Source organism: Amia ocellicauda, chromosome 8, assembly GCF_036373705.1.
Source record: "Amia ocellicauda isolate fAmiCal2 chromosome 8, fAmiCal2.hap1, whole genome shotgun sequence".
Classification (NCBI taxonomy): domain Eukaryota; kingdom Metazoa; phylum Chordata; class Actinopteri; order Amiiformes; family Amiidae; genus Amia; species Amia ocellicauda.
In genome coordinates this window covers 43,923,765-43,946,796 of record NC_089857.1, presented here as the reverse complement: position 1 = coordinate 43,946,796, position 23,032 = coordinate 43,923,765, and the positions used below count along the sequence as shown (strand labels likewise).

At 49.4% G+C, this 23,032-nt stretch overlaps 2 protein-coding genes across 2 annotated transcripts in view; both read right to left on the bottom strand.

Moving 5' to 3' along the window:
* camk4 (calcium/calmodulin-dependent protein kinase IV) overlaps positions 1-1,103 on the bottom strand; it is a 56,589-nt gene extending 55,486 nt beyond the window's left edge. Inside the window, exon 1 of the mRNA XM_066711592.1 lies at positions 776-1,103. Coding sequence (XP_066567689.1) covers positions 776-891 — 116 coding nt within the window. The 5' untranslated portion in view covers positions 892-1,103. The remainder of the gene's footprint in view (positions 1-775) is intronic.
* Positions 1,104-3,951: 2,848 nt separating this feature from the next.
* Positions 3,952-22,002, bottom strand: wdr36 (WD repeat domain 36). Its single transcript, XM_066711591.1, has 23 exons — positions 21,719-22,002; positions 20,764-20,791; positions 20,482-20,582; positions 19,847-19,964; positions 19,368-19,500; positions 18,479-18,533; positions 17,834-17,966; positions 17,282-17,457; positions 16,512-16,632; positions 16,281-16,346; positions 15,245-15,328; positions 14,408-14,562; positions 14,007-14,121; positions 11,818-11,983; positions 11,593-11,701; positions 11,430-11,509; positions 9,507-9,614; positions 8,859-8,956; positions 8,530-8,675; positions 8,294-8,413; positions 7,892-7,973; positions 6,922-7,109; positions 3,952-4,798 (listed from the first exon to the last, which is right to left on the bottom strand). The coding sequence occupies exons 1-23, from the start codon at positions 21,869-21,871 to the stop codon at positions 4,649-4,651; spliced, it is 2,685 nt and encodes an 894-aa protein (XP_066567688.1). The 5' UTR covers positions 21,872-22,002; the 3' UTR covers positions 3,952-4,648.
* Between the last annotated feature and the right edge of the window lie 1,030 nt (positions 22,003-23,032).

Below are 23,032 nucleotides of genomic sequence, written 5' to 3'. Positions count from 1 at the left end.
GAGTCAAGTCACACACCAGGCAAACCAGCAGGTGAAATAGGGAATGGGATATCCAGGAGCATGCATATACAGTACAGTATGTATCTGCACTCCCTGCCGTTATTAAATACAGCTATCCAGAGTGCATGCATGTACAGAAGCGTATTTACCCCCTGCCGTTAATAGATATTCATAAAGCATGCATGTACAGAACAGTATTTGCCCACCCTGCACTCACTGCCGCTATCTAACGATTCAGGGAGCATGCATGTACAGTATTTATCCACATCAGTGTATTTAACAGAGCAGTCCTTCATACCAGACAAACCAGCAGGTGAAACTGGGAATCAGAGATCCAGGGAGCATGCATGTGCAGTATTTACCCCTCCTGCACCGCTATTAAACACAGATATGCAGAGAGCATGCATGTACAGTACGGTGTGTGTGGCGCTATTAAACACAGATATCCAGGCATGCATGTACAGTACGGTGTGTGTGGCGCTATTAAACACAGATATGCAGAGAGCATGCATGTACAGTACAGTGTGTGTGGCGCTATTAAACACAGATATGCAGAGAGCATGCATGTACAGTACGGTGTGTGTGGCGCTATTAAACACAGATATGCAGAGAGCATGCATGTACAGTACGGTGTGTGTGGCGCTATTAAACACAGATATGCAGAGAGCATGCATGTACAGTACGGTGTGTATCTGCCGCTATTATCGCAGATACCCAGGCATGCACAGCCTGGACGGACCCGCTGCTCTGCCACACGGTGCGGGGCGACGCTCACCTGCCCAGCTCGGACTCCAGCTCGTAGTAATCGCCCAGCGTCTCCTTCTTCGAGCCGTCGATCCAGTACTCGGACGCGGCTCCGGGCCGGGGGGAGGGCACGGTGACTTTGAGCATCCCGGGGGGTGGGTCGGACAGCGATGTGCCCGGGGCCGAGGCGATGCCCAGCCTGGCTGCTTCTCTCGGGGAGGTGTGGAGGACGCCCGGCGCCGGTCGGTGCGGAGACTGGGGGTGCGGAGCAGTGCGCCGGCAGGGACAGGCTGCTGCTCGGGCTGTGTGCAGGACCGGGGCGGGCAGGCGGGCTGTGTGCGGTTCAGCGCCGGGGGCGGCGGCTCCTCTGGGCGGGTGGCGGCTCTGCGCGGCTCTGCCTCCGCGGAGCCCGGGCGGGGGAGAGCGCGGCGGCGCCGGGTCCTAGAGCCCGCCGGCCAACGGCTGCTTATGCGAGAGAGAAAAAACGTTTGAGCCGTTAAAGCGGCGCGGTGCAGCGCTGTGTATTATCACACCGTGAAGTACACAGCGCTGCGCAGACACCCAGTGAAATCCCCGTGTAGTGTAGCCTGACCCTACATGCACAGTGTTAACCAACGTAGTCATACAATTGTGTGTCTCTAGTCGCATACTTGTGTACTACACTGCGGGGCTTTGAGTAGCTGCTCACACTGAGGAAGATTGCCAGATTCAGTACATTAGGGAAACCCGGATGATGCCCTAAATTGAAGTGTGCAATGATGGGCTGTATTTAAAACTGCATACTACCCTACTACATACTGAATAAGTACATTCTGCAGCTACATACTGATTGACTAGTAAGTAGTACAGCACGCAGTATGAAGATGAATGATTCGTGTACTATATATGTCATGTGACCTCACATAACATGATGGGATGCAGTATTAATTGTAGTGAGCTCTGGGTGTATACTGCATATTGTGGCGAACGTAGCCATCCGGGTACTTCTACAATACTACACATTAATATAGTACATCCATGCATACTGCAGTTTTTTGTAGATGGTATACTACATAAACACTATTCTGTGACAATTGGTATAGTCTGTGGCATGCGCTTTGAGACAAATTAGCCTCAAACTCTTTTGCATCCTTTCTGCTCCTCTTTGTTTCTCATGCAACACATTTGCCTTTATGTTGTGCAAAAACAGAAAAACATTCACTGTCCACCTCGCTCTTCTTTTTTCCGGACGCCATTGTGAATTTGGATGATGCTGCTTACTGGCGGGTGTGGAGGGGTAGCAGAGATAGGGGAGGAGTTTGAAGAGAAACTGATTTTGTCGTTTTGCTTTTTTGGTCTGTTAATTGATAGTACACCTTCGATTAGCCGGTCCCTTGCCATCACCCAATGACTGTCTTTAAGGATCAGTAAGTAATCGCTGTGGCCCATGATGGTGGCTGGAGGGCCACGGTTGCCACACCGGCCATCGCATGTTACTATTGAATAACAATAACGTTTTATCATCGAATAATAATAATAATTAAAAAACAGGATACACTTGATGGGCTGTAACTGTAACAGATTGGCATTGTATACGTTTATTCTGAGAGGAGGCGATGATGAACTACCAGAGGACCAGGCTGAAGAAGGTGCTGCTCATTTTAAGTGATAGTTTTTAATTTGTGTTATTACTGAAGGGGGAAATGTTACTTCTCTCCACCTACCCAGTCAGGACTAACTCCACTCCAGAAGCCATCGCAGGACGGGGCCGCGCACCATCTGTTCCAGGTCCCGGATAAGACGCCCATTCTGTGCTTTCTCTCCACCGCAAGCCAAGTAGAACACACACTCACAATCACTCACCCTCACTCACACACACACACACACACACACACACTCACCCTCACTCACACACACACACACACTCACAATCACTCACCCTCACTCACACACACACACACTCACAATCACTCACCCTCACTCACACACACTCACACACACACACACACTCACACTCACCCTCACTCACACACACACACTCACACTCACAATCACTCACCCTCACTCACACACACACCCTCACACACACTCACTCAAGAACAAAGCTCTGAAATGTGTTTGTATTCATTATAAAAACACACAGGCCTAATGGCGTGATTCTGGAAGGTGGTTGTTGCGTTTTACCATACACACACACACACACACACAGTCTGAGCCTTTTCAATGAGATTCAAATCAGAGCCCCCCCAACACACCGTTCTTTTGCAAATATAAACATAGCCGGAACAGACTGCAAATGGCTTACAGAGAAACGAGAAGGCCTACTGGGATTACAAATTCACAACTTCACAAGCAGGAGACTGACATCTTCAATCGAGCAGATGCTGGAGGCGGGGGGGGGGGGGGTTGCAGTGGAACAACGGCGAGACGTATTTCACAAGACCTGTCCTAGAATCACAATAAGGAACTCAAATAAACCACTGGATGGACACTAAATGTGCTGGGTTTTGTCAGGAATACAGCTGTGCATCACAAGGAAGGAGTAGTGCATCTTCAAGTCCACTGCTGTATGACGAGCACCGAAGACACCATCACTGAGCATCACAGCGGCCGCCTGACCGACAACACAAAATGAGTTTTATTCTTCAGTCAGTCGTGGCATTGTGAAGCTGCCCTGCCCCCCCCCATCATATCGATCTCTTTCACGCTTACATATTGGAAAAGCAAACATCCATCTCTCAGGACATCTGCAGATCTGGCGGAAACTAAATGGAAGCGGATGACAATTGATTTAATAGGAGTTTCAGTGTGAAGTGAAATGTATAATTTCCTGTTTTTAAAAGAACACAGGTTACAAAGCTTGAGGTTTTCATTGCTTGATTCAAATTGGATGACTTCTAGTGGTTTCTGGATTGTTCTTACTTTGGGAAGTGCTTCCATAATGTCAACACTCTTAAAATAAAAAGTGGAAATGCAGACACAGTGAGCGCTACAATTGTCCACAGGATACACATTACAAAATCCCACCAGACCAGAGAGACAACAAAACACTTTCTCCGCCCAGTCGGCCTCTCGTTAGATATAAAGAATTAAGCATCCTTCCGCTTCTAATGGCTTCAGAGGGTTCTTTGGGATCAATAAGATGATGAACGCACCGTTAATGGATGTTGATGTGAGAACTGAATCAAAACAGTGTCACAGCAGTGGAAAGTTGCAGGAAAAACACAATTTTACTTGAGAAAATTGAATTTTAATTGAATTGGCACATAAGACAGTACACTTAAAGAATACAGAGATTATAAAAGGTGAATGTGTATAAGAGTAGGCAGTAACAGCTCTGAGGGAGGCTCGGGGGTTGGGGGGCGTGGAGCTGAGTCGGAGATGCAATTATGAGAAAAGTCGCCTCTCCTCTTTAATGGCTATTCAGCGTGGAGGTGAGGAGTCGCTGCGATGGGCCGATAACGAGGCGCTGGAGCTCCGGCCTCCTTCCCACTTGGCTCCGCTGGCAGCTGACAGCTCTCCCACGCAATCGAGAGAACAAAACGCACCGAGCAGTGGCCGTGGGAGGGCATGGCACAGAGAACATAATACACACAAATCTCTGCCACTGGAGTGCCGGTGCTGAGGGAACCTGCACTATATTTCACAGTACCTTCTTATGACTTTAAGAAGAGGAAAAAACAAAAAACAACAAAAAAGCCCGACTGAACCTGCCTCGGCCTGGACACGGGACACACGGCAAAGACACGCAAGCGGGACTGAGACTGTGTTCTACTGTGTCACGGTCATACAACAAAACGCTCTCTCTGAAAGATGTGACCAGCTGGCGGCCTGCACCGGGCGCGTGGCTTGGGTCGCAAGCTATTTCTCGCTCTCTTTTTTGGGATAGAAGCACACGGACAGAAACGGGAAAGGGCCGGGCCGCTCAGAGCAAGGCACTCTTCATGTACCCCAGCAGACACAAACTCTGGTTGAACTGGGCTTGCAGGCCCCTCCACGTGGCTTCCAGAAGCTCCGACACCCGTTCCACCTCGTCCAACAGCGCCGGTTCCTGTGAAAGCAGCTTCAGGTGCAGCTGAAAGCAGAGAGAGAGAGACAGCGGTCTGAGAGCAGAGCAGAAACCCCGTTTGCAGCTCTCAGGATACCCCGGGAACTCGTCAAAAAGTCACAATGCCCACCACCCCAAAATAAATACTCCAGGTAGAAGCAAGACATGCGGCACCTTCACACGGTGATGGACCTTCACAAAGCAAGTGCCTGGGGTGCGAGGACCACCACGGCCCAGCCAGCTACAGGAACGTGACAATTACAGGCATGGCTCTGACTGGAAGGAGGAGGACAGCCTTCCCATTATCTTGTAGATTACTGCCCTCAAGGCTGACAAAGAAATGCAACGTCATCTTCCCCACCGGCCACACAAGCAGCAGGACAAACCCTTACAACTCTGAAGTGGGATGGATCCAGTTCTTTTGCAGAGTAATGACACCCTGAGGGAAAAAACGGACCGCGAAGAACCAACTGGAAAGACTGCAGTGCCGGGCGGACACCTCGTGCAGGACCCTTTAATGAGTCAACGGAGCCAAGAGCCGGACTGACAGCGAGATGAACGCGCTGCTTCTGGCCCAGGGAGGTAGTGGATGGAGATCCGGCGCCGGGAGACACCAGATGCTCTCGACATTTCTGTGAGCAGCTTTTAACCTGAACAAATCACTCTGAAAGCTAGAGGGACGGGTCGTCTCGGGTCCTATGAATACGGGCGAATGCAGGACGTTCCCCTGGAGCAGGTCTGTGTAACTCTGCTAACAACTGAAGATAAACACAGACTTGAGCTCTCATCACAATTAGCAGACTACTGGTAATGTAGCAGCAGAGGAAGGAGAAGGCGCTCAGTGAAGGTGAACAGGCCTCCGATCCTGGTCTACGATCCAACGCAGTTCTCGACATCTTGTTAAAAGCCTTCATTCCAAATATAGAGCGCATTCGTTTTGTACATAAACACGTTTGGAGCAGCGCATGTCCATTTCCAATATGACTGCCATGAAATGCGACGCCAGGCCTGTGCACTTACACCGGCATCAAGTTACACCGCCCGCCCCCACACCGCCGCCCCCCCGGCGTTCTCCTCTACAGCACGAGGGCAGGAGCCCGGGCTGCGCTGCTTTACCGCCCTCTGCTGCAAACACACGCCACTGCAGTGCCACGTGGCACTGCCAGGAAAACCACAAGACAATCAGAGGAGGCGGTGATCGGATGGATGCTTCCAGTTTTTCTGTCTTTAGTCCACGTTGAAAGCAGATCTGTGGTATCAATCGCAATCTAGCTTAGCAATTAAACAGAATAAACCATGGTTCCCAACCCTGGTGCGGGAGCAGCCCCTACCCTGCTGGTTTTTATTCCAATTACTTAATTGGACCTTAATTGAAGTAACAATCCGCTTAGATTTGAAACTTCTAAATAAAAGTTGCTTCTTTAATAAGTTCTGTATACAATTCTATAATTCGTTTAAACCCCCTACTGTTTCAAATAATTAAAAGGCCGTGATTTAGGAAATTAGTTCAATGAAAGGTTCAATCGAGAGCTCGGTTGGAACAAAAACCAGCAGGGTAGGGGGTCCTCCAGGAGCAGGGCTGGGAACCACTGGTATAAAATATGAGGAGACTTATAAAGGTCGAGAAATAGAGGGAATGCTCTCAGTTTATGTGGCGCGAACGGCAGCCAGGACACATTTATTTCCAGGGGGACGAGTCCAGAGCGAACGATACATGATGAATGAGACTCTTTCTGTTCTCGTTCTCATTCTAGCTCTTCACCCTCAGTGCAATAAATCTCGGTCTGTATAGAAACGGAAAAGTAATACATTCTGACCTCCATTTGTAAACCCAGTCATATAAACATACACCTTTCACAGCGATCGGCGGCTCGGCACAAGAAACCCCTGGTGGTAAAAGTCACAGCCAATTCGGTTTTAAACAAACTGACGGAGGAATGATGCCAGTAAACATATTTCTCACAACAGACAGACAAGTTAATACCCTTCTTCTGTTTGTTTCTGTAACAGATAAATAGGAAGAGACTGTGATAACAAAACACCAGGCCTTATTCGGGGACGGAATCTGGCCCCCTTTCCCTTCACACTGCTGCCAGAGACAAACAGATGAAGACAAGACCGACAGAAAGCAGGAAAACAAAGATCCCAACCTTCAGGAACAGGGCCAGGTAGGCCTGCGCCAGGTCGAAGTCCCTCCTGGAGTCCAGGATGCTGCGGATCAGCCTCAGGAAGCTGCGCATGGCCTCTAGGGAGCCGCCCAGCCCGGGGTCCAGGCCCCGCAGCTCCGCGTCGATCCGGGACGGGCCCATCTCCTTCAGCAGGCTCAGCGCGCCGGTGTCTGTGGAGAAGAGCGTCGGGTCTCAAGATCATTTGATTCCGAAGGCAACATTCAGTTCAAGGCGCACAACAGGCAGTTAGTAAATGTACGATAACCGAGCGATTAACCCTGAATGTTAAACTCACAGAGGGTTTATATCACGCAGGACAGGAGACGGGCTTCGGTTTATAAATGACATGTTTGCCATCTTTAGCAGGGCCTGGTTACTATCAGCTTATGGAGACTTTTTTCTTTCTCCATTCACTGTACTGAAATGAAACGCTCTGCAGGTCAGCTGACCTACTCCGCCAAATACAGAGCGGAGGTCAGACACTCGGGCCAGAAAGTTTATAACTTCCTCGACTACAAGATGCTGATATCCCACTGAAACGGCAGGTGCCTGGACGAGTGCCAGACATCTCAGCCACGCTGCGGTCATCACTCAGAGCGCGTCTCTCTCCACCCCCATGAGACGGGAGAGAGGACCAGTCAGATGAAGGGCCTGGGCGAGAGCTCAGCCCCGCTGTCACCGTTCCCCCGATTGCTCCACAGCTCAGCTGCTCCAAGATCAAACCAGGACATTTAAACTAAAAAGGACAACATCGGCAACCAAAACCTGCTGGTGCAGATGAGCCACGAAACCTGTGCGAGTGCAAATACAGGAATGTGTTCGATCACAAAAGCAGGGTAACAAGTCTTCACCAGAGACAGTAATGACTGTTTTTGCTGAGCAGTGTTATCATGCAACAGTTTTTCTCGGAGGCGACGGTCCGGGCCGGGATCTTCCTCCGAGAGATACTCACAGCTGTCGCTGACCAGAGCATCTTCGAGTTGAAGCAGGAAGTCAGACTTCTGTGCCAGCACTCCGAAGTTCACGACCTTTGACTGCAACACAAACAAAACAGCAATACACTAAATCCACAATACTCCATCACCAAAACCATTTTTTATCTCCACAAATTAAATCCAACGCATTGTGAGACCAGATTTCATTACTCCAATAACTCCATTAAACCCAAAGTTCCTCCTCGGACACAAACCTCCCCTTTCGCAGCAGCGCTCTGGTCTTCAGCTCCAGCTGCGGCAGACACGCATGTTGTCCATGTACTAAAAAATATTGATGGAAACGGACACAGAAAGCGGCACACTCGCACCCCGGCGCTGTAGGACAGTGAGCGGGCCCTGCGTGGGCTTGCGGGACTCACCTGGTTCTGGGAGTTGGGGTCCTCGGTAGCCGCGAAGCGAGGGAGCAGGCCTGGGATGGTTGGGATGAAGAACGGGGCCGACTTGGGCACCTTCGGGGGCTCCTTGGGCTTGTTGCGTTTCTGTGGATTGAACGGTGACAATGGGGGGCGTCACACAGCGCAGATCGCTCACCTGCACAGGGTGATACAGCGGGCGGCCCACGCATGTGCGGCGAGGACGGCGTCTCCACACGCACCTTGATGATGTCCAGGCTGAGCAGGTTCTTCCAGCGGGACTCCGGCAGCAGAGACAGGGTCACCAGCTCCTCCGCCAGCTGCTCGGGGGATTCGTACTCGATCATCTCGTCGCTGACCTCCTCCTCCTCTTCCTCACTGTCCACATCTGCACAGAGAGACGCAGAGAGGCTTCAAATTCACTAACCGCCACAACTGCCGCTTGCAAGAGGAAGACTAGCGTACTACACCCGGTGTATGGCTAGGCCGCTGTGTTGCCATTCCGGTCCCTGTTCTAAGAGGCGACTCGGGTGCCAGGCCCCTGGTCTAAGAGGTCCCCAGTTCCCAGTACCTCGCACAGGACAGGTGCCGGGAAGCATCACCGCCGTGGGCTCGAAATCGGAGGGAAGAGGACGCAGGGAAACCAGGCTGCACAGGGTGTTGTTTGACCTTCGGACAATGAACAGATGCAATATTGATACAAAGGACACACAAACACACAATCCACCACCGTCCCCTCAATCATACAAGTTAAAACTGGATAAACTGCACCGGCACGGCCAGGAGGCTCGCCTCGGTGATTTCTGCAAGTTTGACATCTGTGCGAGTCAGTCCTTTTCGCTGGTCCAGTAAAAGTGTTCGACTCACACGTGCTGCTGCTCAGTCTAGTACTGCCCCCCTGTGGTTCACTAGTAGAACTCTCTCTGTCTCTCTCTCCATCCGTCCATCTCTTTGGCTCGCTCTCTCCATCTGTCTGTCTCTTTGGCTCTCTCTCTCCTTCTGTCTGTCTCTTTGGCTCTCTTTCCGTCTCACCACTAACCGCTACGAAGCAGCCTCACTGTTGCCAGTACAGATTGAATAGTACGAGATCAGATCGACATTAATCGTTCACACGCGATGTGGTCGTGATCCATGTCTGACTGACCACACGACTGCAGACCCCGCGTTTCCCCCGCACTGGAATCTACCTCAGAGTCTCGAAATGTCTAGATGATTTTACCACAGATAGATGCCCAGATCGTCTACGTGAGCAGAGGCCAGAAAATCCCCGGTCGGAGACATTGTAATAGAGATGGCTGCGGCATCCAGCAGAAAGCAGTCGATGAGGCTGAAAAACAAAAACAGTGAACATGTTATCTGTCTGTCGACAAAGCCACAGAAAAAGAGAAGAGATGCACACGAAGGGGAATTCCTAAAATTAAAACCTTAACCCTTAGAGGACTGAGACAATTTTGTTCGATTTTACCACTTTTACATTTTAGGGACATATTTCATGTAGAGCAATGAAGCAGAAGCAAGGCTCCTGCAGGTTATGGATATGGAAAAATAATGACTTTAAATTAATTTTCATAGTCGTAATTACTGACTTTTTAATGACCTGGATCAAATTGTTTTAGAATTATGACAGGAAAGGAAAGAGGAGCAACAAACACATTAATATTACACACACAGCCAGCTTTCGCTATTTATTTGTTATTCGCTGTAACGAACGCACAGGTGTGTTTCCGAACAGTTGAGTGTGGTTTGGAAATGTGGAAAAGTGAATCGTGTAGTCAAGTAGATTGTATAAATTAGATAGATACATAGGTCTTTTGTATTTCGCTGTTGTGACCGGAAAACATTGCCACAAAGATGCTACTGTTGCAGCTCACATTGCTAAACTGGCAATTGAATGAAAATTAATAAAAACTGAAAAAGAAAAACATTTTGGTCAGTCAGTTACAGCTGTAATTGCAAAATATTCCTTTATAAAACAAAGTCACAACCTTCATAGTTAATTTGAAATTTTGACAATAAACAGTCGTGATAATGTCAGCAACAATAATAAGTCTGACACGACATGCGTGAGAGTTGACAGGTCTGCGGTTATTATGCCATTTCCATACGTCTTCTAATAATGTATTTTTATTTAACAAAGTTGTTGTGTCAGGTAAGTATTCAATTACAATGGATTAATTTATGGGGAAACTATTTGCGATAGAAGTGCATTTTCTGCTGCGTAGCCGAGATTCTGCTGAACAGAACCATGTGCGCTTTGTGTACGTCTTTGCTGGGGTTTGTGTAACTGCAGAAGATAGGCATGGTATTGACCAATGGAAAGGACATTACTATGGGTCTGTCATCAGCACTAGAGATTTTTTACCCAAACACAGATTGTAACTAGGAATATCTAGCCAACCCAAAGGATCTCTCAGCCCTAGAACGATTTGATAAGGCAGGCGTCATATGACGCGCTGCAGCAGAGTGCAGATGAGAGAGAATCTTTGAAGACTTTTACATTGTAGCTTATAAACAATGACTTTTAATGACATTTTAATTGCTTTTAAGGGCCTTAAGAAAATACTTTAATCATGAAACCCAGAGAAGGGAGGAGCACTGAAAAGGAAGAGGAGTATGAAGAGCAATACTGTGTCACCATATAACACCTCTTCTCATGTGTTGGTTTAGTGTGTTCATACAGATCCCCATTAGCTGCCATGTTATTGCATATGTGATCGATTAATTTGAAAACGATGCTCGTGCACAGTCTCTACTAACAAGTGTTATAATTCAATAGAATGCAGTGTTTTGATCAAAGACCTTATAACACTTGCAAGTAGAAACTGTGGGAGCATGTTTTTCTATCCTGATCCTTTTCCCTCATACACACCTGTCTAGTCTACACAGGTGTGCAATTAGCTTTTGTTATAGTGATTGATTGATTACCTGAATAAATGTGTGGTGAACATGTTAAACATGACATTTACACACCCTCACTCATGCATTTCTGGCTGGTAAAAATACCAAGTGGCTGGTAAGTTTTCCCTTCTACCAGACACAGTGGCTAGTGGCCCAAAAAGTTATTTTTATCCCATCTGCAGGGCTGAATCAGTGCCAACAAGCTCGGATCACTAACGATCCCGTAAAGAATCTGGAGTCTCACCAGCCGGACGGCAGGTCCCAGGTTCTGATGGTGCAGTCCATGGAAGCTGTGATTAACCAGCGGCCGTCAGGGCTGAAGGCCTGCGGACGAATCAGAGTCAATCACGAGTCAATGTACAACACCCGATCCATGCACTCCCACAGCACCGGAAGGGCCGGTTTACCATGTCGTTGATCTGGCCGCAGTGTCCGGAGTACCGGCGCACGATCCTCCTCGTCTCGATGTCCACGATCAGCGCGGTGAAGTCATCCAGCGCCACGGCTGCCATCCCGCTGAGAAGTGAGCAAACGAACATGACAAGGTACACCAAATGCTGTAAAAAGAGTCAAACGCGGGGGGACAGCAACCCTAAGGTGGGGACCCCCCGAGACGAGTGGCTTGTGCTCACCTGTCCCTGTGCAGCAGCAGCGCCGCCGGGGGGGAGCTCAGGGCAGTCCTGTGCAGCAGCTCCTTGGACTTGAACTTCCAGATCTTGAGCGTGCGGTCGGCCCCGGTGCTGAGCGTGAGCTGGTTGAGTCCGTCGACGGCCACCCCTCTGACCGGGCCATCGTGGGCTGCGGAGGGACACGGGGAGACGTCAGGAGCCACGCCGGAGCGACGGATGAGCGTCTAGGACCATGTCAATGTCCTTCGGTCTGCATATTCATTGCAGTCTCTCTCTCTCTCTCCCTCCCTCAGCTCTCCCTCCCTCTCCCTTCCCCTTCCCCCTCACTCCCTCATCTCTCAATCCCTCTCCCTTCCCCCTCATCTCTGGGTCTCTGTGTGCTGATCGGCCCCACACATCAGATTCAATTTAGCCAATTAAAAGTCTTGCACCAATGCTTTATAATGTGTGTAATAATAGAGAAGTACTATTAACTTGGCACTAATTACAGATTAATTGCGCTTGATTAGCAAGTGGCACGTTAGTCCCTTCTCTTCAGTACTTCATACATCTACAGTGAGGGAAAAAAGTACTTGATCCCCTGCTGATTTTGTACGTTTGCCCACTGACAAAGAAATGATCAGTCTATACTTTTAATGGTGGGTGTATTTTAACAGTGAGAGACAGAATAACAACAAAAAAATCCAGAAAAACGCATTTCAAAAAAGTTATAAATTGATTTGCATGTTAATGAGGGAAATAAGTATTTGACCCCTTCGACTTAGTACTTGGTGGCAAAACCCTTGTTGGCAATCACAGAGGCCAGACGTTTCTTGTAGTTGGCCACCAGGTTTGCACACATCTCAGGAGGGATTTCTTCCCACTCCTCTTTGCAGATCCTCTCCAAGTCATTAAGGTTTCGAGGCTGACGTTTGGCAACTCGAACCTTCAGCTCCCTCCACAGATTGTCTATGGGATTAAGGTCTGGAGACTGGCTAGGCCAATCCAGGACCTTAATGTGCTTCTTCTTGAGCCACTCCTTTGTTGCCTTGGCTGTGTGTTTTGGGTCATTGTCATGCTGGAATACCCATCCACGACCCATTTTCAACGCCCTGGCTGAGGGAAGGAGGTTCTCACCCAAGATTTGACGGTACATGGCCCCGTCCATCATCCCTTTGATGCGGTGCAGTTGTCCTGTCCCCTTAGCAGAAAAACACCCCCAAAGCATAATGTTTCCACCTCCATGTTTGACGGTGGGGATGGTGTTCTTGGGGTCATTCCTCCTCCTCCAAACACGGCGAGTTGAGTTGATGCCAAAGAGCTCGATTTTGGTCTCATCTGACCACAACACTTTCACCCAGTTCTCCTCTGAATCATTCAGATGTTCATTGGCAAACTTCAGACGGGCCTGTACATGTGCTTTCTTGAGCAGGAGGACCTTGCGGGCGCTGCAGGATTTCAGTCCTTCACGGCGTAGTGTGTTACCAATTGTTTTCTTGGTGACTATGGTCCCAGCTGCCTTGAGATCATTAACAAGATCCTCCCGTGTAGTTCTGGGCTGATTCCTCACCGTTCTCATGATCATTGAAACTCCACGAGGTGAGATCTTGCATGGAGCCCCAGACGGAGGGAGACTGACAGTTATTTTGTGTTTCTTCCATTTGCGAATAATCGCACCAACTGTTGTCACCTTCTCACCAAGCTGCTTGGCGATGGTCTTGTAGCCCATTCCAGCCTTGTGTAGGTCTACAATCTTGTCCCTGACATCCTTGGACAGCTCTTTGGTCTTGGCCATGGTGGAGAGTTTGGAATCTGATTGATTGATTGCTTCTGTGGACAGGTGTCTTTTATACAGGTAACGAGCTGAGATTAGGAGAGTCCCTTTAAGAGAGTGCTCCTAATCTCAGCTCGTTACCTGTATAAAAGACACCTGGGAGCCAGAAATCTTGCTGATTGATAGGGGATCAAATACTTATTTCCCTCATTAACATGCAAATCAATTTATAACTTTTTTGAAATGCGTTTTTCTGGATTTTTTTGTTGTTATTCTGTCTCTCACTGTTAAAATACACCTACCATTAAAATTATAGACTGATCATTTCTTTGTCAGTGGGCAAACGTACAAAATCAGCAGGGGATCAAATACTTCTTTCCCCTCACTGTAAGACTACTTCAGCACGCACTGTACTCATCAAGCGTTTAACGCGCCTTACCCCGGTCCTCTCCGTACTGTCCCCTGTGGATGCCGGACTGCATGTTGTAGACGTCTATGTGTCCCGAGGACAGCGCGACGACGGCGAAGTTCCCACAGGAGCTGATGGCCACCGCCTGTGACAACGGCCAGAAACACAAGACCAGCCACTTATTCCTCCTCTGGGGTCTCCGACCAGGACTCACAGCAGTCGAGCAGTCACACACCCACAGGGCTGGGACCTTACCCCCTCCCCAAAGAGCCCTTCATTGCAGTTTGCGTGATCACATACATGCATGGAAACCGTAATAAAACCTAAGTGGCTCTCACTGGCGCATGCACACACACGCACACACACAAGGGTTGGTTTACAACAGGTGTTCACCATCTCATCATCGTCATCCTCGGCAGGACGGGACTCACCGTCGTGTGGACGTTCAGCGCCCGGTTCCTGTGGAACCTCTTGGGCTCCAGCTTGTGGGCCCCCATGGAGGTCTTCTGGTAGTTCCAGGTGGTGGCCGAGAGGAACCCGCGGTGACAGGCGATGATGCCGTCCCAGTCGCTCTGCCGGGCTGTCTCTGCGGGAGGCCAGACCAGAGTCAGGGGTCGCGGGTCAGAACAGGGGAATTCACTTCATTATTACCATTCATTTATTTAGTAACCAACACCCTTATCCAGGGCAACTTGCCTTTTACACAAGAAACCCTTTAAAGCATCACAATATTATTCTTCTTCTTCAGGAACGCACCAGAGATAGAAAAGGAGCAATGCCATCCGTACCCCCATCCCTCAGCCAGTGGGTTTGTTTCTCCGTCTTGGCTTCGATTGAATGCACATCCACGAAGTACAGTATTTATTTCTGCAAATGTTTACTTCCTTACTGCTCCAATAACACAAATGAACAGCAACAGTGTGTGTGTGTGTGTGTCTGTGTGAGAAAGTGTCTGGGTGAGTGCGTGTGTGTGAGAAAGTGCGTGCGCGATTGTGTTGTAATTTAATTTGGAACAATCAGATTGGCACCATTAAAGATTTGCCGACATGGGGGAGAGCTGGGTTGGGGGGGGGTGTCCATAGTGAACGACAGGAACCGATTTATGGCCGGGCGAGCTACCAACCGATCATTAACCTTTAATACACAAATGCTGACAACGTCTCCCAGCTGCAGGCGATCGCTTGCGTCATTGTACCTGGAAAGGAAACTCCCCAGCCAGCGCCGAGTCACGGCCTGCCCTGCGAGAGACGCACGGCGCGGGGGCCTACCTGACGCAAAGGCGGTGATGGCCGGGAGGTTCATGGTGTCGCACTGCAGCCCCTTAGCCTTGGATTTCTTCTTGTTGATGGACCCTGTGGACAAGAGGCGGGATCGTTATCAGACTCCCCCCACAGCGGCACAGACCGAGGGAGACCGGATTACTCCATGAAGACATTCCCTTCGCAGACACGTCAAGCAGGAAAGACAAGGGGGCGTTCGCCGGGACCCGTCGGCCACATCGGTGCATGCGAGTGCGCGCCCCTGGCCTTCACACACACGTCATGACAGGAGTGGATTTATACCCGATTCCAACGCATGAACCCTGGAGAAGGTGCCGGTTTGGTTTCGACACCGATGAGTCACCAGCGAGGTAAAAAGGGAAACGTATGCAAAACTCTTTACTCAGCGTTTACACAAACACACTCAGCAAGGGGGCAGAGAGTGAGACGATGAGCAAAGACTCTAATGAGCTTCTCTACAGTTCACATGCAAACACCGAATGACTCACGGGACAGTAATGCACCAAACACCTTAATTTGCATTTGTTTTCACTTTAGCTTTTCCTTTTCCCTCCCTCATGTTGCATCAGGAGAGCTCAACTATGGTGACACGCCGTCCTCAGGCTGCCTCTGCCCCCCCAGCTCTTACACACCGAATTCAACTAGTTACTGGCTTTAACGACACAGTCATTTCCCAGCCGATGGTTCTGAGAGACCAGAAAGCCCTGAGTCGAGAGGTCCGTCCAGCACCTCGGAACCAAGCAGAAGAGACGTGGGTTCGGTGCTACTTCAGCTTGTGTGTTTTTAAGACCCCAAATTGTGATGGTATGGACGGTCTCCCTCTCTCTCTCTCTCTCTCTCTCTCTCTCTCTCTCTCTCTCTATTTCAATGTACGCTTTATTGGCATGGCATTTGTATACAAGTATTTCCAAAGCATGTGATCTCTCTCTCTCTCTAAGGAGTTCCTCCGATACTGAAATATCACGTGAAACAGGACTGACAGACACGCTCCCACAGTTCACTCGGTGTTCGGGGCAGGACTCACCGACACCCAGGCTCTTGTTGAAGCGCTCATGGACCGTGGAGAAGGACTGCAGCGTCCCGTCTTGGCCTGGAAACAAAAAAGCACACAAAACCTTGCTGTGGATGAACAAACAAGTGGATGCATAGATAAATGTTGTGAAACGACACTGGGGTGGCGAGGGCCTCAGTAGCCTCGAGAAACACAGCAGGACTGGACCCAAAAACAAATAAAACGTAAAAAAGAGGCCCGTACCGGCAGAGAGGATGTCGTGTGCGTCGAGCCCGTGGTGCCGAATGTGACACGGGGGGGCGCTGTGTCCCTGCCGGACCCTCAGCAAGCGGCCGCTGCCCCCGGGTGCGTCGAATATCCACACCTGCCACACACACACACACAGAGACACCGTCACACTGCAGTTGCCCACAACTCACACCTTATACCATTAACACTACAGCTGTGACACTGGCGTAGAAAAGTAATCTGTGGCGTTATGGTGGAGGAGTGGAAACTGGAAAAAAGGGTTTAATGGCAACATTCAGAGAGATTAAAGGAGGGAGCATCTAGAGGTGATGGTGCTTATCCATGTCAGGCTGTAGTCACACTGCAGCTGCAACCCCCACCCCCCCTTTTTTCAAGACTGAGCTGTGAAGACTACATGGGGACTTGATTCAAGTCTTCAAAATCATGAAAGACATCGACCACATCAAACCAGAGGAGCTTTTCCAGATCAGCAGGGACACACGCACCCGGGACACAAATGGAAATTGGGCTTCAAGGCATTCAAGACAGAAAACAGGAGACGCTTCTTCACACAGAGAGGCGTCACAATCTGAACAAACTCCCCAGCGATGTGGCTGAAGAGACAATGTGGGAACATTCAAAAACAGACTGGATAGGATCCTTGGATCACTTAGTTATTAATGGACACCAAACGAGCACGATGGGGTGAATGGCCTCCTCTCCATTGGACACTGTCTTACGTTTCCAAACTTAAATCAACACACAAACCGACACCAGCCTCTTACCCGAATGGCGTTGTCGGCCGCGTTGGTGATCAGCAGGGGCTCTCCCTGCATGAACGTCATCCCAGCAATGGAGCCCCGGTGCACGTTCCTCATCTGCGCGGCCAGCTTCCTCTCTTCCAGGTCCCAGAGCGCCAGATGGCCCAGCGGGCTCCCAGCCGCCATCACTGGGTGACCGTCTGCCGGGGAAAACATGCCGAGGAGACGGTCAACGCACAGGCTGGGTTCGAGCGGTGGTGTGGCCTCCTCTGGGGTTCTCTCACAGACACTTGTCAGGCGACCGTTTGCCGAGGGTCAGAAAGTCATGTGAAGGAACTGAAATGCCGTCCCTGTCCTTTTCCAGCAAGTGTTTAATTATGCATATTGCTAAATAACAACGTAATCATGACATTATTCACATTTGTTTACTTAAAGATAATAAAATAAACATTGCAGGTGTTGCACATATAGATGGGTTTTACTCCAGGGTCTGTATTACTATAGTAAGTCATAGTAACTCATACGTATCTCCAGCTGCGGGGTTTACATATCGAAGAGAGCGCCCCGGTGCGTTACCTGTCCTGAAGGAGATAGCGGTGACCGGCCCCCAGTCCTGCTGGAACGTCATGAGCGTCTCGTCATGCTTGACGTTGTGAATAACGATCTGCCCAGATGTCAGTCCAATGCCGACAACGTCCACCGCGGGAGCCTGAGGGAGAGACGAGACATTCAGAGACAGGCCACGAAAAAAAATAACACAAAAAAAAAAACATCTGGACTGCGTTGAGCCCAGGGGGGTCTGGGAGGGAGGATGACATCACTCGAGCAGGGGAGAAGGGAGAGACGGGTTTGGGCAACAGATCAGCTTATTGCAAAGTGCCGGTGAAAGCGTCCCTAAAGCGTCTCTAAAGGTCAGTTCTCACGGAGGTAGGAAAGGTCTTTTGAATCATGCTTGTGTGGGTTACTGTGTATAAACAGCTTGGTCCTGATCTCAGACGACGGCCTGTTTCCCCAGGCGGGCCTTCTGATCTCTGAGTGATGAAGTGCTTTGGAGAACTCTGAGCCCAAATGAAAACCGAAGTCTTTCTTCCTCAACAGACGTTAGACCTCGCTTATGCAAGTTTTCAGTCTGTTGCGCATTAAAATCCTGCGGGACCTGGAATGAAACTGCCCATCGCTGACCCCCGAACCCCTCGTGGATACGCCGCGTTATGCACTCACCTGAGCCAGAGCCGACACCCCGGACCCCCAGCCAGGGAACGTGTACAGAAGTTTGCTAGGGAAGAAAAGAGGAGGATGGGGGTGAAAACACGATGTAATGTCAATACAGTATGCGACATTTTACAGGTCCTTGGTGAAAGGCATCGACCACATCAACCCAGAGGAGCTTTTCCAGATCAGCAGGGACACACGCACCCGGGGACACAAATGGAAATTGGGCTTCAAGGCATTCAAGACAGAAAACAGGAGACACTTCTTCACACAGAGAGGCGTCACAATCTGAACAAACTCCCCAGCGATGTGGCTGAAGAGACGATTTGGGAACATTCAAAAACAGACTGGATAGGATCCTTGGATCACTTAGTTATTAATGGACACCAAACCAGCACGATGGGGCGAATGGGCTCCTCTCGATTGGACACTGTCTTATGTTCTTGTGAATAGGAATCACACTGGCAAAATGTCAACTTACAATAATAATTAATGTAAACTTTGAATGGCAAAATTTTCCCCACAAAACATCAAGAGCTATTTTTAAAGCTGGCCGTTTACCACATCTAAAAATTGCTCCTCACATTTTCACTTCCACTTTATGTCACAGGAACTCAGCTTTTTAAATGTGCAATAACACCATTACACATGTAAAGATATACGATTAAATGTGTCAGGTCTGAAAGTGCTTCTGGGACGCAGTTTGACCGCTGACTTGCTGAGAAAAATCCACACATGTACTTCTCACACGTTACACCATCATCCAACACAAACCTATGACTCGTCCAACGCTCGTTTAGGTTTTGCATGGCTCGTACTGATAAAACTACTATGACAGCTTCTGCGGCACAAACAAAGCGCATCTTGCATTCGATTTAGGAGTGAAAAGACATCCTACTTGGATTTGATATTCCATAACTGAAGGCTTCCCTGGCAGCTTCCCAACAGGACCTTATTCAGATAGGTACTCGGGTGCATCATGGCAGAGATGTCGAACACCGCTTTATCGAACGTGATCTGAAGGTATTCCTCTGAAAGAAAGGGGAAACGTTGAATTCAGCAAGTGATGGAGGACAGCTGGGGCTTAAAGGGTTTCTCAGGTCACTTACAGGACTAAAACAAAAACAGCCGACCAAACATGAGGTCAAAGAGCCGTTTCCAGGTTCAATACTCCAGCGCCTCACTCCACATGCTACAACTCCGTTCGGTGTACAAAGCAGAGTATTTCAAACGAGCCAATTTGAAGGAGTGAAGCCTGAGATACGTGTGCAAATGAGAAATTTCACCCATTTTTTGGGGGGAAAAAAACATGTTTTCGTGCTCTGAACACAGGCTCACAATTCTGACTGATCACACTGAACCAAAACAATGACATACCTTCCGACTGGACATCCCAAACAATGACAACACCGTCCCGGTCCACAGAAATCAGGTGATCCCCGAACGGCTGCAAAAGGTGGACGTCTGCATCGTGGCCGGTGTAGGTGTGCACCACCTGAAACACACACACAACGGCATGAGACGCACAACAGCAAAAAACAGTACTTGGGTTTCCAAGGTACCGACTGTCCTACTCCAACATTACTCCAACGTCCTTCCCCACAGGTTCCCTAATGCGAGGGCTAGGACAAGAACCAACCAGACTTATTCCAGGTCTGAAGGGAATGTCCTACTGAGAGACTGAGGACCTGAACCTTTTCACCCTGGAACAGAGGAGACTACGTGGGGACTTGATCCAAGTCTTCAACATCATGAAAGGCATCGACCACATCAAACCAGAGGAGCTTTTCTAGATCAGCAGGGACACACGCACCCGGGACACAAATGGAAATTGGGCTTCAAGGCATTCAAGACAGAAATCTAAAGTTTATTAACATGATGATCCACTAAGACTTTCCAAGAAGAAAAACTATCCCCCGAGGCCTCCGCGCTTCACTGGTACGTTTGGAAGAAGCACGTAGCCTTCCCCTGGCCCGTGTCGGCACAAGGTGTGACGAGAAACAATCACTGACCTCTTTGTTCCTGGCGAACGCAGACACAAGCTTCCCATGGGCGGCAAAGACCAGCATCCGATCTGCAGCCAAGCACGTGATGTCCTCCGGCAGAGCATTGCCTAGGGAAGTCAGTCACCGGTCACTCTACAGGCAAAACCTAAACCAGGATACGGGCTCTACAGTACGGGACCTTCAGGGTCAGTGAAAGCATTTAAAAAGAAAGAAGAGCCCAGGAAGCCACTCTGAATAAAAGCAACTGCAGAAACAATGAACGATGGAGAGACGATTGCGTTTACTTACTAACGGCAACGATTCCCAGCTTCTTGACCTACGAGGAGAGAGAAAAGGTTACGAAGGTTTTAAAAATGGTTCACGGTTTCACATTGTTTTTAACGGGGATCATGAAGTTGAAGTTCAGCAGCCGGGGTTTGCCGATTAAAGGGTACATAAACCCTGTCAGATAGCAGATATATGCATTATATATTAAAGTTATGCAACCAGAAAATTGCTTCTTAGCTTTAAAGAATTCAAGGTGTCTAAAGGACATGTGGGTTTGTGCTGAAGCATCAGGCTTGTTGTTTCTCAAGGAGCACTTAAACGAGCTGCTGCCTGGGACAATAAACTGGGACTGGGGGGAGGAGAGAGGATTTCAGATCACACAGATGATGGACATGTTGAAGCGAAGCTCCCTGTGCGCCCGGGCAGCACCCACACGTCCCACACACAGAGAGCACGCAGACTGAGGCGGCGGCGTTACACCAACATGGGGTTTCCATTTCAAAATGCTGGAATTGGCAGAATAACGAAAACTGACCCACATGGGGGACTAGAGCGGGGGTCCCCAACCCAGGACCCCGAGCACCGCCGACCAGGCTGGTTTCTGTTCCAGCTGAGCTCTCAATTACTTAATTGAAACTTTAATTGAAGTAACGATCTGCTTAGATTTGACTTTTTCTTGTGTGTGATAAGAGTTGTGTGATATAGGAATTATGCATTTCATTCTATAGCCTACTTAACTTAACCCCCTACTGTTTAATAATAATTTAAAGGTTATGATTTAGGAAATGATCAGTTCAATTAAGTAGCCTAACTGAGAGCTCGGCTGGAACAGACCAGCACCAGGGCTGGGAGCCCCTGGACCGGTCAGACGCGGGGTAGTGACCCAGCACAATGTCCGCACGTTTTTAACACACTAGCGCAGGCAACCGCTGGACCTGAACCGGCTTCCCATCCCCTGACCGGCCCCGACACTCACGTTGTAGGTGTGGAAGCTCCTGCCCACCGCCGCCGCCAGGTAGAAGTCGCGGTGCTTCTGGTGGTACCGGACCACATGGGCCAGGTGGTTGCAGTACAGCCCCAGGGCTCGGAACCCGCCGAACAGCGCGCTGCCCTTCCTGTGCGCCGACATCCCGGACCTCGCCGCCGGGCCGGATCTGCTCAGACGGGCTTGGGTCGGGCGGGTTTAGACTCTCGGCTCTCGGGTGCAGCAGCCCAGCGTGGCCGGCGTGCGCGGCGTGTGCGGCGGTGTGTTGCAGCCAAGAGCGTCCGGCGGCTCCTGCGGCCGGGACTTCAGTTCCCAGAGCGACGCGCCGGCCATGTGTGGTGTGACACCGTTTTACATCTGAATCGAAGTACAGTGCAGATAAAGAACAGAAAAGCACTGCAACACAATACGGTTTCAGCTCCTCTCTGCCCGCTATGTGGTTTAATTCACTTCTTTGTGGTCTTTTGGAATTGATGACATTTTGTGTTTTAATGGACCTTTGATGATGAAGTAGCACGGACAATTCAATTCAATTTTATTTTATTTATAAAGCAATTTAAAGACTACATGCCAAAGTGCTGTACAATTAAAAACATAATCAAACAGACTAAAAACACATAATAAAATTAAAAACACTCAATAAAACAGTACAGACACATCTGAACTGCGAGGGCCTTCACATCGACCACAAACCTTTACTATCGATGTTTCACGTTAATAACATTAACGCGACAAGTCAAATACAATACAAATACTAGTACTTACAAAAATATTTTTTATGAATAAATAACATTTCACTTGAACTCATTCAACGTGTTAAATAACAATAATACACATTGTCATAAATAAGTCATAATAAGTTAGTGGTTTGAGCAGCGGCAGCAGGATGCTCAGCCCGCCCGGCTGCTGATGAAGCGGGTCCAGCAGCGCTTGAACTCGCACAGCGCCTCCCCGCCCGCCTCCCTGCCGGCCTCCCTGCCGCGCCGCGCCGCCGCGCCCCTGCTCTTGCGCCGCCGCCTCTCCGTCCTGAAGGTCGAGCAGTGGTTCTGCGGGCACACAGACGCGTCGGTACAGGTGACGTCATGTTCGCGTCCATCGCGGCGCAAAACCAGCGGCTGCCGCGTCTGTCACTGATGTCACTCTCTCACACTCACTCTCTCACACTCACTCTCTCACACTCGCTCTCACTCTCTCACACTCACTCACACACTCTCACTCTCTCACACTCTGACTCTCTCACACTCGCTCTCACTCTCACACTCACTCTCACTCTCTCACACTCACTCACACACACTCTCACTCTCT

Bases quoted from the DNA above. Each gene is read 5' to 3' on its own strand.
- wdr36 (XM_066711591.1), bottom strand. From the start codon at position 21,871: ATGTCGGCGCACAGGAAGGGCAGCGCGCTGTTCGGCGGGTTCCGAGCC. The intron at 16,633-17,281 runs GTAAGAGGCTGG...TGTGTGTGGCAG, and splicing joins CGGCCGACAACGCCATTCGG to GTGTGGATATTCGACGCACC. The intron at 8,957-9,506 runs GTAAAATCATCT...CATTGTCCGAAG, and splicing joins GATCTGGGCATCTATCTGTG to GTCAAACAACACCCTGTGCA.